General features: G+C 40.8%; 2 protein-coding genes across 14 annotated transcripts in view; both read left to right on the top strand.

Moving 5' to 3' along the window:
* Positions 1–12,458, top strand: part of slmapa (sarcolemma associated protein a) — a 40,964-nt gene extending 28,506 nt beyond the window's left edge. For 5 of the 11 annotated variants that reach the window (XM_077528767.1, XM_077528778.1, XM_077528776.1 and 2 more), the window contains 5 exons: positions 196–561; positions 1,466–1,583; positions 2,322–2,493; positions 2,586–2,720; positions 9,628–12,458. In XM_077528767.1, coding sequence (XP_077384893.1) covers positions 196–561; positions 1,466–1,583; positions 2,322–2,493; positions 2,586–2,720; positions 9,628–9,723 — 887 coding nt within the window. In that variant the 3' untranslated portion in view covers positions 9,724–12,458. Of the gene's footprint in view, positions 1–195; positions 562–1,465; positions 1,584–2,321; positions 2,494–2,585; positions 2,721–5,127; positions 5,228–9,627 lie in introns of all 11 variants that reach the window. The other 6 variants (XM_077528777.1, XM_077528774.1, XM_077528772.1 and 3 more) reach the window with 4 other exon arrangements.
* A 1,547-nt stretch (positions 12,459–14,005) lies between these two features.
* Positions 14,006–16,221, top strand: part of LOC144023388 (filamin-B-like) — a 51,702-nt gene continuing 49,486 nt past the window's right edge. For all 3 annotated transcript variants that reach the window (XR_013284542.1, XM_077528758.1, XM_077528757.1), the window contains exon 1: positions 14,006–14,485. Coding sequence is in view for 2 of the 3 variants with exons in the window: in XM_077528758.1 (XP_077384884.1) it covers positions 14,194–14,485 (292 nt within the window). In the remaining variant the exon portion in view is untranslated. The remainder of the gene's footprint in view (positions 14,486–16,221) is intronic.

The following is a 16,221-nucleotide window of genomic DNA, read 5'->3' as shown; positions in this document are numbered from 1 at the left end:
ACTGTTTGTCAGAAATACAATAGTGTTATATGTAAAATACATAAATATAAGGAAAAAAAAAATACAAAAACATTCTAAAATAAAATCCGCCATGATTCATAGCATCTAAACGTGTTTTCTCCTTCTTTCTCGGTTTGTTTACTATTGCTGAGTCCAACTTGACTTGTTGTGTCGTATGTTTTTGTGCACGTCTAGCTCAGCTTGGGAAGCTGCAGGCCGACATGGAGGCCCTGCGGGAGCAGAGGGAGAACACCATCTGTAGCACCAGAGAGGACCTCTACTCCGCCCAGGAGGAGGTAAGCACCCCTCCCCCGCCGCTTCACACCTCCTCACAAACAGCGCTCGCCCTTTCGCAGATCCTCGTCCTGCGGCACGCCGTGGAGGCGGCCACGGCCGAGCGGGAGCGGGACATCGCCGCCCTGCAGGAGGACCTGAGCGGCGTGCGCTGCGAGCTGGAGCGCTGGAGGAGCGCGGCCGCCAAGTACGAGGAGGAGATCGGCCGGCTGCAGGAGGACTTTGCGCGGCAGCAGCTGCAGCGCAACGACGCCAGTCAGCTGCAAGGTTTGCCCAAGTCGAACACGTTCCAAAAAGGAAATAAGGGGGCCCTAAAACACTCTGTCATGGCACATTAGTGTGCCGGGAGGAAGTTATCCCAAAACACTCACGTGGGCTTGAAAATTATGCATTTATGCCAAATAATGCATCTTTGTACTTGCATGAAGTTTATGAGATGCACGGTGGTGTATGACACAGTAAATTTCAAGAAGACAGCAAGATTAAAAAAAAAAAAAAAAAAAAGGCCTTTAAAATCATATTAAGAATTTATGGGGGAAAAAAAGATAATTAAATAATTGATTCATGGTTTTATGAATCAATATTGGGGTTGAGAAGGAAAATTGATTTTATTTTTTTTTCTTTTATTTTTTTTTTTAAGGCCAAGCCTTTATTTATTTTTTTTAAAGAGGCTTAACGCATTCATTGCCAGACCAGCAAAAAATGTGATGTCTTTTTCCGTCAATGGCAGCGAATGAGTTAAGAGGCTCCAAGCTTTTGAAGTTTCTGTCAAACTAGGCATAAAACAGAGAATTACACCTCTTGTATTTCAAACAACCATCGAGCTTTGCCCTATTAAAGTCCGTCTTAATGCTCACAAAAGATGGAAAAAAATCATGCAGAACAATTCTGTGCTCTTCCACTAGATGGCAGAAGCTGCACAGTTAACCTTTGCATCCACCTGTCTTCATTCATCCAACAGAATCAGTCATGGCCCGCACAGTAATTAAGTCATGAGTCAGCTGACATGAAATCATATAATCATATGTCAAATCAGTTTTCCCCAAAACATTTTGTGCCATCTTCATTTGGAGGTGTGCCATAATATTTTTCCCCCTATCAAATCTGTGCGTTGGCGCTATAAATAAAATTTGGAATCGCTGTCCTGAACAACCGTTTTTCTTCCTCCTAGTGGAATGTGCGGCACTGCAGCAGCGCTGTGCGTCTTTGCAGCAGGACTGTGACGGCCTGAAGCAAGAGAGGACGACTCTCACCGACAAACTGCGCCACCTGGAGGCCGAGCTGTGCAGGTACACTCGCTCGCCTCGGGTCTATTTGACTACAGTGAGCCCTCAACATTTGCAGGGATTAGCCGGACCTTGTTTTTAACAGTTGCCTTTTTTAAAAACAAATTAGGATGGTTTTTTTTTTGTGTGTGTGTGTTTCTGTAGGATTTTATGACCAACTGCAGAGCTTGGCCCTGTTTTGCAGTTTACTTCAACTCATTCACTTGCAGCCATTTTAACAGAAGCAATCCCATTTTACTGGCTTTTGACTGATTTTGCAAAGCCCACAGAATATTTTGTTCTTTTGGTATAAAAATATGCAACTTACCAAAAGAAAGATTAGGTTTTTTTTCATCAGAAAAAAATACATTTGTCGGTTTCCGTTTTGCAGCAATTAGCATTACAATATAGCTTCATAAGTTTCATCATTATTCACAAATCTATTTAGATTTGTGAGTATTTGAGCCTTTTCGCAACATGGCCCTGGTTGATCTCCTTTGCTCTGCTGCCACCTGGTGGCCATTTTTGTAACAACTACCACTGCTTCAACCGTTCTCTGCAGTTCAGAGACTGCATCAAAGCCTTCTTCTGTATGCTCGAGCATAAAACAAAAAAAAAGTATAAATACGTCTTTGGGACTCTTAAAACATTTAAAATAGAACGTATTTATACGTTTTTGGGAACAAATGAGTTGAGCTTGCAGTAATTTTTTTCTTTTCTTTTTTTTTCTTTCTTTTTTTGCATTTTGGTGTATCTCTGCAGCACCCGGGCACAGAGTCTGGTCCTCAGCAACAGTCTGGAGTCCCTGGAGAAGCGGGAAGAGGTTCTGCAGGACAAGCTGGGTTCCCTGGAGAACCGGCACCTGCAGGATGAGAGCCGGCTGAAGAGCCAGCTGGACCAGGCCCAGGACCGCACGCACACTTTGCAGAAAGAGGTTCGCGCGCCGTCTGTCAAGTCTCAGCTTTATGAACGGACTCGTTTTTTTTTTTTTACGTGAACTGACGCGTGCGCGTGTTTGTGTGGCAGTACGAAGACACGCAGTCGCAGCTGTCGGACCTCCGGCAGCGCTACGAGAGAACGGAGCAGGAGAAGACAAACATCCACCAGGAGCTGGAGCAGTGCAGGAGCAACCTGAAGCTGCTGCAGGATAAGAACAGCTCTGTGAGCACGCACGCACGCACGCACGCACACCTGCTGGACAGGTGCAAACGTGGGGGAAAGAAAAGCCATCACCCGCAGCTGTGTTTTTGGGTTTGCTTCTTGATGTTTCCCTGCTGGTTTTTATGTTGTTCATTTGCAGCAGAAACGCCGACGTGCGTGCGTGCGTGCGTGCGCGTTTGTTTGTTTACCTGTTTGTGTCGCACCTGTGGACATCCAGGAAACACGAGTACAGTGGTGCCTCCGAAGGTTGTCCTCAATCGATTACCTTTTGAGAGCCGACTTATTACACAATATATAATACATAGTTTAATATATGTATATATGTGGAATGATTGATTCCAGAGTCCATTGTAAGAATTATTGAGTAACGGGTTTTCCTCCTATGGATAGTTACTGATAAAAATGTGAACCAAAAAAAAATGAAAAATCTGTCAAAAAAACAAACAGCAGAAATATGCCTGTAAATAACCAAAATAAACTGACAATTTTTTTTTAAAACATATCTGGCAAGCTGCAAACATTTGCAACAAATCTGGCAAAATAATAAATAAATAAATAAATAAATAAATAAAAATAATAATTAATAAATAATTAAATATAAATAAAAAAAAGAGGCAAAAGCTGGGCAAAACAAATATCTGACAATTCTAAAAGCTTGGGCAAAAGATTTTTTATTTTTTATTTATTTATTTATTTTTTTTTTAAATAAAGAAAATGATACAAAAAAGAGACTGAGGAAAAAAAGACAAAAATGTGCCAAATACATGACCAAAATTGGAAATGAATCAAAGAAAAAAAAATAACAAAAATATTCAAATAAAATAAAAGAAAGACAAATGGGCCAAAAATAAAGCAAAAGGCGGAAATTGGGTAATAAAACTGACAATCTGACAAATATCTAAAAAAAAATGTAATAACAAATCTGGCAAACAAAAATGAAAGTGATTTAAAAACATTAACAGAAAAAAAATAAAAAAAATGCTGTTTTAAAAAAAACTGACATGTATTTACCAATCTGGAAATTAAATGTCTACAAATTTGGAAATGAATCACAGAAAAATTAACAAAAATATTACAATAAAATAAAAAGACAAAGGCGGAAATTGGGTAATAAAACTGACATGATGACAAATATCTAAAAAATGTAATAACAGATCTGGCAAACAAGTTCAACAAAGTGACTGAAATTATAAAAAGACAATATGAAAAAAAAATTACGAAAATTTTGTTTAAAAAATCTGACATGCTTACAAATCTGGAAAATAAACGGCTACAAATCTGGGGGAGGAAAAAAAACGAGTAAACAATTGGACAAAAAAAATGGGACCAAAACAAGCAACAACAAAAAAAAAAAAAAAAAAAAGATACAAATGCAATGAACCTAAACACACAAAACACGACGCTAACGTCACAGTAAGATTAAACTGGACAACTTTTTTGGCGACATTTGCAGGATTGGAGGTACCACTGAAGTAGAAAAGTAGAAAACCGTAAACCCAATCACAGGCAACAATAATAATCATGACCGCCGCGACGTGATTGCAGCACCACACACACAAATTCAATCATAGTCGCGTGTCAGCAGCCGCTCATCCGAGGTGACGCGTTTGCTACCTCACGACCTCGCCTCAGCTGATGCGAAGCAGACGCTAGTTTGACATCCCCCCCCCACCCACCCCCTCCCCAGCTTCCTTATCTTCCTGACTCCACATCAGGATGTTTAGCTCGGATAAACACAATCACACGGCGGCATCAACAAACGCTGACATCATTCGTTTGTCAATTAACACCATATGACAGTTGTCCACAACTGAGCACTGATCTGTATATATGACTGGATAGCCGCCGGTAGCCCTTAAAACGGCCGTGCGAGCCGTTGAAGTCACAGGGCGGCCATCTTGCTCCTCTTTTTTTTGAATAGTGTCATGTTTACGTTTACTGTGGCTGGGAGGCGGCGGCCATTTTGGGGAAAAAATCAATCAATCAATAAATAAATTGCAGGTACCTGAAAAACAAAATACAAATTTCATAGACCAAATTGTTTGTAAACCAGGTTTCTAAGAAATATAAATTTGAGAGAGAGAAAAAAAAAAAATCTGTTTTCAAACGTGTGTTTCTACCCGTCCCACATATTTTCCTACTATTCGTTAGCGGGGTAGCAGCTAGCGCTGATAGCTGAGTTTTGTGGAGGAAGTGAAGAGATGCTGTGAATGATTGACAGGCGTCGCTTTGCGCACACCTTCACCCCCTCCCGCCCTTTTTCTGCCCCCCCCTCCCCCTCGCCACCGCTGCTGTATTTAGTTTGGTTGATTTGCCGGCTGATTTCTTCTTATCCCTCTCCTCCCCTTGACCCCGCCCCTCCCCTTGACCCCGCCTCTCCCCCCTCCTCCCCCCTCCCCCTCAATAGCCATCCATACTGCAGCCTGTCCAAGCCATATTCATGGGTCTTGTCCTGGCTCTGCTCTACTGGTGTTTCGGCCAGTTGTGGTAGAAAGGTACACGCCGACGTATGTGTCCGTCCGTCCGTCCGTCCGTCCCCTCCCCCAATACCGCCGCCTGTCTCACTTTCAGCCCCGATTCGAAACTGTCTCTTAAAACGGCGGGATAGTCAACCCCGCCTCTTTTGCAGGTCACTGACACGAGATTGGTCGCAATGGCGTCTTCTCGCCAATTTTCTGCCGACTTGGCGCAATTTTGAAGCCGTAAGAAAGGCGGGACGGCGTCTGGCGCCGTTTCCGTCGGAAGCAATTGCGCGACGACAACAAAAGCAGATTGAAGTCAACCGATGCTGGGTTGCTGTGTGAAAACGGTTTTGAGGGGGCGTCAACGTCAAGTTGCACTCAATGCCAAGAGAGCGCCACCATTTTGCACAATCTTTGTGTAAATGTCAAACGCTGATGGAAGAACTCTTCACACGGGGATCCAGCAAATTGGTGCAATTTAGTCAACTCGAACTCTTTCTCTCTCTCTTGCTCTCTCGCTCTCTCCCACTTTCCTCTCTCTCGCTCTCTCTCGCTCTCTCTCACTCTCTCTCTCTCTCTTTCTCTCTTTCTCTCTCTCTTGCTCTCTCGCTCTCTCCCACTTTCCTCTCTCTCGCTCTCTCTCGCTCTCTCTCTCGCTCTCTCACTCTCTCCCACTTTCCTCTCTCATTCGCTTTCTCTCTCTCGCTCTCTCTCTCTCTCACTCTCTCTCTTGCTCTCTCGCTCTCTCTCACTCCCTCTCTCTCGCTCTCTCCCACCTTCCTCTCTCTCGCTCTCTCACTCTCTCTCTTTCTCTCTCTCTTGCTCTCTCGCTCTCTCCCACTTTCCTCTCTCATTCGCTTTCTCTCTCTCACTCTCTCTCTCTCTTTCTCTCTCTTTCTCTCTCTCTCTCTCTCGCTCTCTCGCTCTCTCCCACTTTCCTCTCTCTTTCGCTTTCTCTCTCTCACTCTCTCTCACTCTCTCTCTCTCTCTTTCTCTCTCTTTCTCTCTCTTTCTCTCTCTCTCTCGCTCTCTCTCACTCTCTCTCACTCTCTCTCTTGCTCTCTCGCTCTCTCTCACTCCCTCTTTCTCACTCTCTCCCACCTTCCTCTCTCGCTCTCTCACTCTCGCTCTCTCACTCTCTCTCTTTCTCTCTCTCTTGCTCTCTCGCTCTCTCCCACTTTCCTCTCTCTTTCGCTTTCTCTCTCTCACTCTCTCTCACTCTCTCTCTCTCTCTTTCTCTCTCTTTCTCTCTCTTTCTCTCTCTCTCTCGCTCTCTCTCACTCTCTCTCACTCTCTCTCTTGCTCTCTCGCTCTCTCTCACTCCCTCTTTCTCACTCTCTCCCACCTTCCTCTCTCGCTCTCTCACTCTCGCTCTCTCACTCTCTCTCTTTCTCTCTCTCTTGCTCTCTCGCTCTCTCCCACTTTCCTCTCTCATTCGCTTTCTCTCTCTCACTCTCTCTCTCTCTCTTTCTCACTCTCTCTCGCTCTCTCTCACTCCCTCTCTCTTACTCTCTCCCACTTTCCTCTCTCTCTCGCTTTCTCTCTCTCACTTTCTCTCTCTCTCTCTCTCTCTCTCTCTCTCGATCTCTTTCTCTCGCTCTCTCTCACTCTCTCCCACCTTCCTCTTTCTCCCTCCATCTCTCTCCATCTCCAATTTTTGCAGGTTCTCTGTGATGTGAAATGAGCTCGCTCGCTTCTCTCCCTTTCACACAGAGACGTTGCAAAATGCTTGCAGCAGCTCGATTGAAATGTCTGCATTTTTACAGCAAATTTGTAAACACCCGTGAAAGGCGCTTCGCTCGGTCTCCATCGTCTTTCACGCGGGGAGAAAATCTGCCGTTTCATCAATCATCGTTTTGATCCCGAACACAGTGAAATGCGAAAACGTTGCAACTTTGTGCGCTTTTACACGTCTGGTATGACGTAGAAAATAATTGTTGTGACAATTGCTTGCGACGCAGAAGTGACACAGACGCAGTCCCGCATCTGATACGACCTTCCCGGTTGGCAGAAAATTACCGGCTTGAATCCGTCCCAACATTTGGTGTCGGTGCCGCTTTTACAAATGGATGTAAAAATAAAAGCCCACTTTTAAAGTTTTGCAGTGTGAAAGTGGCGATAAAGTTGATTCTTCCCTTTCTGTGGATGTGAAAATGTTCTGAAATGTGAGGCGTTCAGGGACACACTTTTAAAACACGCACATTTTACAACACTTTTTAAACGTTAACACACAACCACTTTTTATTTTATTTTATTTTTTTTGAGTAATCAAGTTTGGCCCTGAACTCCCCACGAGGACATTTTCATTCCGTTCCTTCCACATCCCGACGCCACGCGCACGTGCCAACGTTCTTGAACGCATCGCACGTGCCAACGTTCTTGAACGCATCGCACGTGCCAACGTTCTTGAACGCATCGCACGTGCTCAACTCTGCTCCTTAACGCCTCCAACTCCCCCAAAAAGTTGATCCTTGATGTTGGATAACGTTTAGCAATCTATTCGGCACATTTTTTTTTTTTTGACACAAAGAAGATCAACGTTGTTCTGAAGAAGCGTCTTTAAGGAGCCGGGTTCCTCTTTTCGTCCCTTCACCGTCTCGGCTGCTCTCGTCGGCTTCTTTTTTCTCACGCATGCGCCTGCTTTGCGTCTTCTTTTCCAGTCCGCTTGATTGTTTTTGCCTCATTTTCATATGCACGCAGTCACTCAAGGTACACACAGATTGGATTTGAATGCAAAGGGCTGGCGCACACATCATATATATTTTTATGAAAAGTTTAAAATTAAAGATATATATTTTGGGGAAAGAAGGTGCAATTTTGCAAAAAAAAAAAAATAGTATAGTAGGTTTTCTGATTTTCCTGATAATATGAGGGAAAAAAGTATCTATACAGGAATAAAAAAAATTTTTATGAGAATCTAATTTCTTACAATTAACTCGTGCTACTATACAAAGTGGCAATTTTCCAAGAATATTCTTTATAAGAGAAAAAAAATTATTATTTTTTTTTTTTTGGGTATAAACTTTTAATGTGAACAAAAATTAAGTCCAGAATGTTAGTTTTACTAAGTCTCATTTTTGTTAAGGATGTAACGATATCCAAATGTCACGATACAATATTATCATGATATGATAATTATCACGATATTGTGGGGAGGTTGGCGATATTTAAAATAAGGTCGCAATATTGTGAAAAAAATAGCTCAAACAAAAACAAAAAAAAACCACTGTGCTTTTGCACATAACATCAATGTTATTATTATTATGATTATTATTATTATTATCATTGCGTTTCATTATTATTTTGTTATGATGCTAATGCAAGCCCACATTGAGTTCCTCCACATATTGACTCGTTTCACAGGCATATTACGTTCGTCTTCATCTGACAATTAGTGTCCATTTTAAACATACAAAGGCCAAAACATCCCTAATGAAAATTAAATTGCACTAAAAAAGTAGCCAGGAGAGGGCGCTAGGACAGCACAAATGGAAAGTTTTAATATCACGATATTGCGCTTATCGCTACGTCCCTAATTTTTGTGAGAACTAAATTTTAATTTTATAATTTTTTTACTAGTAACAAGAAAACACCAAAAGTGATTCTTTTACCCAAACAGAACTATTACAAAAATAAGACACAAAATTACAAGAAAAAAAAAAAATACAAAAATGAAGTCTGAATATATAAGAAAAAAAATATTTACAAAAATAATGTAATTTTTGAGAGACAAATCTTAGTATTTACGGTTATAAATATTTAGCAAAAATGTTATTATTGCAAGAAAAAACAAAAATGTACCATCATTGGAGAAGAAAAAAAAAAGTTTTTGCAATAATGTCATTAATATAAGAAAAAAAGTCAGATTCCATTAGCGATTATTATAACTTAAAAATATATATATATATATATTGTTTTACGACTATATTGGGCAATGAATCAAAACCATATAAATAAACGCTTTGCTTGTTTTGTCGACGTGAACAAATTGATCCCTATTTTCTCCACTCGTTATTTGTGAAGACGTGTCGGCAAGTTTCTCGTGCTTGATCATCTCGGATGCGATGACATCATCAAGAGGATGACATCATCGGGATGAGTCCGAACTGCAGCGAGCGCAGACGTGACTCGTCCTGACAACAAGTCGTCATTAAATGTGACTCACGAGCTTCTTTTTTTTTTTTTTTTTGCTTTTTTTGGACCAAGCGGCAAAACAATACGCAATCAAAATCAACACGTTTTACAATTGGAACAAGAAATGAAAAAAAACAATCTTGTGCACTTTTGAGGCTCTTCGTGTTTGACCAAACACTTTTCTTTCCCTCTTCCCTTGTCCAACTTTGGGGAAAATTGACATCACATGACCTCAATGTCTTTTCTCGCGTCTGTGTGTGTATTTGTGTGCGCCCGTTTGTGTATATGTTTGTTGTCGTTTGTGCCGACAGGGCGGCTGGAGCCCCTGGATGCCGGTCATCGCCGTGATGGTCGCCGTGACGGCAGCCGTCATCTACCCCAACATCTCCAAGAGCAGCTCGGCCTAAAGCCTCGCGCGCGCGCACGCACGCACGCACGCACGCACGCACGTGCGCGCGTTGCTGCCGCCGCTGCTTCACTTGTATAAAGTCAAATTGTACATAATTGTAGAGGGAATATCAAAAAAAAAAAAAAAAAAAGGTTGTGGTTTCTCACACTTATTTTGTCCAGCGGCGGGAAGTTTAGTTGTTTTTTTTGCGTTTGTCGTTTTTTAATCATTTGTGCTCTCTCTCAGCTGTGTTGTTTGTTTTTGTCAAATTGCCGTCAAACGAACCGAGCTTCCACATGGAATAAAAAAATAAATCAATAAAAAAGCCGCCTTGCGGTTTCCCCGTTAGCGTTGATCACTTTTGACAAGTTACATTTGTTGTCCTGTCGTTTTGTTTTTGCCTTTATTGTAAACGTAAAAAAAGATCTTCACATTTTGTATGGAAACAAAACAAACTTTCAGATGCACGATTTCGGCTGACAACAAATGCTAACCCGTTACAAAAAAAAAAAAAAAAAAAAAGTTGTTTGTTTCCAGTGAAAGGGGAAAAAAAAACAAAAAGGCACACAACGTGTATATTGTCCATTTTTTGGACGACAACAAGATGCTAATTAATTTAGTTTTTTTTTTTTTTTTTTTTTTTTTATCAAATGTCATCTGCATCCAAAAAGTAACTTAGAATTTGATTCTATTCTTTTTCTACCCCCAAAAAATGTTTTTTCACAAACAAATATTTTTGGGTTGCATGATTTTGGATACAAATGCAAATGTTATCCAGAGAAAAAAGAACAAAAAAAAAAGGTCTGTTTCTGATCAAAGCAGGAAAAAAATTCAATAATACATAGTTTGGTGATTTTTCTCTCATTTTATTTTTCAGACACCAAAAAAAAAAAAAAAAAATCCAGCAAGCATCACGATGTTCCAAAGCCCATAAAAACGTGTCCGTGTCTCGTATACAATGACGAAAAAACAAAACAAAACAGCATTTCGAGACGCATGTTTCGTGTCATCCAATTTTGTTTTTCCAATTAAAAAAAAAAAAACAAGAAATAGGTGCAAAATATTTCAATTGGCTGTCGTCATTTTGAGTTCTTTTGTGGAAGCCGGCTCTGCTCCAAGTTGGCCATTTTTAACGACATCCAAAATGGCCGCCTGTTTTTTTTTTGTTTTTTTTTCTCCCGTTGTTGATTTTCTTTCGGAGGGAAGCAGGGGGAAGGTTTTGAAACTTGAAGCCAAATTATCCAAATGTTAAATAAGTATTTTTTATGTTAACTTTTGAGGTCACACAAAAAGTGGGGGTCAAAGTGCCTCAAATGTAACTTAACACCGAAATTTGTGTGTGTACGTGCACACAACCTCGCACGCGCACACACACACACAATTGCCGCGTGTTATTCTTGTGCTTTCTGTCACCATTTTCACACTTGAATCACTATTAGCAAGTCAAAAAAAACAAAACTTTGATCAATTCTCTGTTTACTTCACATTCACTTTGTCAACTGTTGATGAATTACCGTCAACTTTTTCAGATGATCAACTTGCTGCCAACTTTCAATTTGTGTCAACATGTTGTTCACATCCTGTTCATGCCCCGATAACTTCCTGTCACCTTCATTTTTTTGTGTCCACCTTTGTCAACTTTAAATTTGTCTCTCCTTTTGCTTGTGAACTTATTGTAAAGTTTCTCAACGTAGTCAAGTTTGACTAATTGTCGACTTGTATGTCAACATATCCTGTCAACTTCATGTTAACTTTGTGAAGTTGACAAACGTTCTGTCCATTTGGGTCAACTAAAGTCGCCGTGCCATGAAAAATGTTCGTCATTCTCAACTTACTGCCAACTTTACGTTCACTTCACTTCACGTTTGTCAACTTCTTGTTGACATTGTCAACTTGCAGTTTCTTTTGTCAATTTACAACTTCAGGCAGAGTGTCAATTGAGTTAACTTTTGTCAGCTTACTGTCAAGTTATTCATTCTGTTAAAGTTTGTCATTTTATTGTCGTTTTCCAATTTCTTGTTGACTTTAAAGGGCAACTTCATGATGACTTTGGCAACTTTTGTTGTTAATGTTTGCCAGCTTTTTTGAAAACTTCGTGTTAAATCTGTCAGTTTACTCCCAAGTCAACTTTACATCAACCTTTTAAATTCACGGAGTTTTCGCACGAGTTTTTTTTTTTTTTTTTTGGTCAAGTTCCTATAAAGTTCACATCAATTTCCTCACCTCTTTTTTTTTTTTTTTTTTTTTTTTTTTTAAGTCAAGTTTGTAAACTTTACATCAACTTTCGTTACAACTTCCTGTCCGGACTTGCCTCCAAAATCAAAGCGCTAAAATTTCACGTCAACAAAAAAGGACCTTTTTAGCCGTAGCGCCTTAGCATGAGCGCGGACGCTTTCTTTTGAACTTGTATGCGATCGTGTGTGAGCGGTTGTGTGTTGCGTCATGTGTCACTTGTTTGTGTAACGTCTCGTCACGTCATCCGTGTTTGAAAAGACGAACATCAAGGAACAAGTTATCGCGAGAAACACTACAGTACGTGGAGAGAGCGTGGGGGACAATTTGTCAAAATAATGAAAAATGCTATCGAATGACGTGCTACTACTAGAACTATTTTGTTAAAGATGTGCTGTTAGCCACGGGGATGGGGGAGTTGTGTAGATGAGCAGTTGAGGTTATATATATATATATATATATATATATCTGAACATATATATATGCAGAGAAAACGTTTGGAATAAAGTTGTAGCAAGCTGACCCACCACAACTGCGTCAAGACTCTCATTCTCTCACCAAATTGGCAAATAAAACATCTGCTTGAAAGAAATGTCGACGTCAATAAAGTCGGCGAAACGGTCTGGAGGGCACGCGTGATTCATTTCATGACAGACGAGCGAGCTATTAAAACACGAGCCCGCACCTGCACAGGTGCTCATATCAACTAACTGAGGTCACTAAACGCCATCTGTCGTCGGCGTCTTTATAGACGATCTTCATCACGCAAGTGCGCGTTCGTGAGACTGCGAGAAAGACGCGCACTAAAATGGACTCGAAAGTCACAAAACAAAACAAAAGCAACAAAGTCCATTAGTTGTGTTGACGGCTAACAAAACGAAATGCGAGAATTTGCCGTGAAATAAAGAATCGAGCTAATTTTGCGTTTAAAAGAATGGAACAAACTCAATAACGTATTCATTACTTGTATAATGTAATTCTACTTGAAAGTATACTTTAACGTGCTGAATAAAACAAAAGTTGATTGAATAGTTAACACATGCTAACAAAATGAAATGTCAATTCAAATTAGAAGTTAAGTTTCATATTCAGTGAGATTAAATGTAAAAAATATATCTAGACAAAATGGTTAATGTTTAGTTTAAGTCTGTAAGTTTAGATTTGATTACAAATATTAAATTCACAACTTGTGCGCATTTAAGAGTTTTAAATATGTAAACACTGACTTAAATCATGAGCTATATGTGAGATCAATAATTCGAGAAAACAATATAAAGCTAAGGGAGTACTGTATGATTTTGTCAACTATTGTCAGCGTGAAATTAAGAGCTTTAAAAAATGCTTTTAATATATGAACGCAAAGTCAATTATGTTCAATTTAAAATGACAATGAAATGAATGAACTATAAAATGGAAATGGAAATTTACTTCAACTCCTTTTAAATGTAAAATGAACTTCATTTGATTAAACATACCATTTAAGAAAACGTTAGATTATAAATGTAAAGAAATGTGGCCTTATTAAAACAAGAACATGTCAATTAAAATATAAATTTACAGTATTTAAGTCATTTAAAATGTATGTAATCTGAATTTATTTATTTTTACTGCCGTATAGAATAAAGGCCAAGAGAATTCAAAATTTTCACAAAAGTAATTTGTGGACTAAAACGAGTCGAAGTTTCAAAAAGCGGCCAAACGTAAAACAAGTATGACGTCACAATTAATCAACTACAATCTACAAGATAATGTATCACTATTTCACGGTCGTGTGTGAGCTCAACGTGCGCAAAAACAGTCCATATTAGTGTTACTTGATCTTAATAATAGACGATCTTTGTCTGAAAATCTCGACGTCATCGAAAGCGTTGTTGCCTTCACGGTGTCGCAACAAAATTGGACGGAAAGGAAACCTATCAATCGGCAGCGCAAAGGCGTTGAGGGAAACGCGTGCGTATTCGTCACAAAGCTTCGTCTTGACTTGCAAATTTAGCCTTCTGCCAACAAACGGCCTAAAATCATCTCATTGTCCGCCACGAACGAGCCAGAATACGCGAGCGAACAGCTGAAGTTGCTCGAATTCCGAGTTTTGGAAAGCGACGCGTGAACGCACCCGACCAAGCCAGGCACTCCGGTTTGGAAGCACAAGGAAAGTTCAGACCGAGTCGAGCCGTCCTTTGCGGAGGGAGCACCGCGCAGCGGCCCGGTTATCCAGCCAGCCCAGTGTGCCCAGAGTGCCGCCCGGCCCGAAGCAAAGATGCCCACGACGGAGAAAGACCTGGCGGAGGACGCGCCGTGGAAAAAGATCCAGCAGAACACGTTCACGCGCTGGATCAACGAGCACCTCAAGTGCGTCAACAAGCGGATCGGGGACCTGCAGCTGGACCTGGGCGACGGCCTGCGGCTCATCGCCCTCCTGGAGGTCCTGAGCCGCCAGAAGATGCACCGCCGCTTCCACCCAAGGCCCAACTTCAGGCAGATGAAGTTGGAGAACGTCTCGGTGGCGCTGGAGTTCCTCGAGAACGAGAACATCAAGCTCGTCTCCATCGGTGAGTTCGGCGTGCGTGCTTGGAACGCTCCAGAAAGTTCTCCCGTAGGGGGCGGCGGCGAGGCGAGGCGAGGCGAGCTTCCCCGAGAGCTTGCCCGGGTGAGCCTCCGGTAGCCCGGCCGCGCTCGCTCGCTGTGCTCGGTCCCGATTGTCCCGCCTTTCGCCAAAGCTTTCACCGCCAACCTCCATTGACAATCAAGCCCGTTTTCATTCACATTCATTTTTATTCAAATGATTTCAATCGCATCGTGCTTGTTTTGGATGTCTTTTGGAACCGCCGATTTGTGGCTTCGATTCGGCCAACTTGTAATACTCAACAGCGCTTTGTGGAATTCTAAAATATGACATTTGTGACAAGGACAATAGAACGGGATCCTGCGACGTTTAATGTCCAGTGTAGTGTTGGTTTTTTGGAACTTCATGAGTGACGTGTCGGAGCGATGCGTGCACATTTTCGATTCAGCTCAAAATAAGTGCATCGAATTAGTTATGTTTTAGTGTCACTTTATGCTTTTAACGTGAACTCGAGTTCACTTGACTTTAAAGTGGCGCGTTTATGAATGGAGTTTGGCATGGGTGGGTGGGCGTGTTATGAATCCCCAAGCGTCAGCAAATAAACCTCATAAGTAGCCTTTTTTGAATGAATTAAGATTGTAAAAGTATTTAAAGTTTGCTGAAAGAAAGACAATGTTGGAACTTGCAAGTGTGTTTTTACTCTACACAAGTCAAGTCAACTTTATTTATAAAGCGCTTTAAGTGCTGTACATAAATATTGGTTGCAAACATTTTGAAGTGCGTATACAAGGTTTTTTTTAACAAGTAAATACATTTTACATCAGTAAATTAATAAGCGGTAGGCGAGTGAATAAATAAATAAATAAATAAATAAATAAATGCATAAATAAGTAGACTAAACATCAAGCTCATACACACCAGAAAACAACAATAGTTGACACGTGTGGTCAAATTGTGCCCTGAGGGAGGTTGAGAGGATTTTTGGAGCTTTGCGGTCGACAGAAAGAGGAAGCGGTTATGATTTATTGATAACTTCGGAAGAGTTGCTTCCATTGTTCTCATATTTGGTGTCATTATTTTGTACTAAAGTGGGTCCAAACAAATAATATCATCCTTTAATATCATATTGATATCTCAGGAAATCTCTTTTTTGTTTGTTTGTTTGTTTTTGCACTCTCCAATGAACATTTGTGTAAGTTGTTGTTACCCACTTTTCCTTTTGTGATTGCTGTGATTGGGTACACAAAGGGGCGGGGCTTGGACCTGACAAGCCATCATTTGAAAGATCAATTTGGTCACGTTTTTACTAGATGATTTCATCTGCTTCTCAAAGCGTGCTGATGTGCACTGCTCACCCTAAAGCAAACATGGCTGCGAACAGGGCGGAGCTATAGTTTTACAACAGCACGATCATTCAGTGTTGCCGATTTGAACGATTTGCTTGGTATGTTTTAAGCGACTTTTCCAAGCCCTCAAGCGATTTATTTTTGACAGGAGGATGGTTAATTTAATTGTGTTCAAATTTCTGACCATTATAAATGTTACATTCATGTATGGAGCAATTAGGGTTACTTCCATTTGGATAAAAGGGAAAATTTGTACAAGACAATTGACTGTAGCAGGACAGTGTTAAGTTAACTGTGCGTGCGAGCGTTCCTTGTGTGACTGACTGAGACTTTGCTGCTGAGAGGATGAGGAGGTGATGAAGAGTCCACACGCACT

The sequence above is a fragment of the Festucalex cinctus genome, chromosome 8 (assembly GCF_051991245.1).
Source record: "Festucalex cinctus isolate MCC-2025b chromosome 8, RoL_Fcin_1.0, whole genome shotgun sequence".
Lineage (NCBI taxonomy): Eukaryota > Metazoa > Chordata > Actinopteri > Syngnathiformes > Syngnathidae > Festucalex > Festucalex cinctus.
This window is presented reverse-complemented; position numbering and strand designations above follow the sequence as displayed.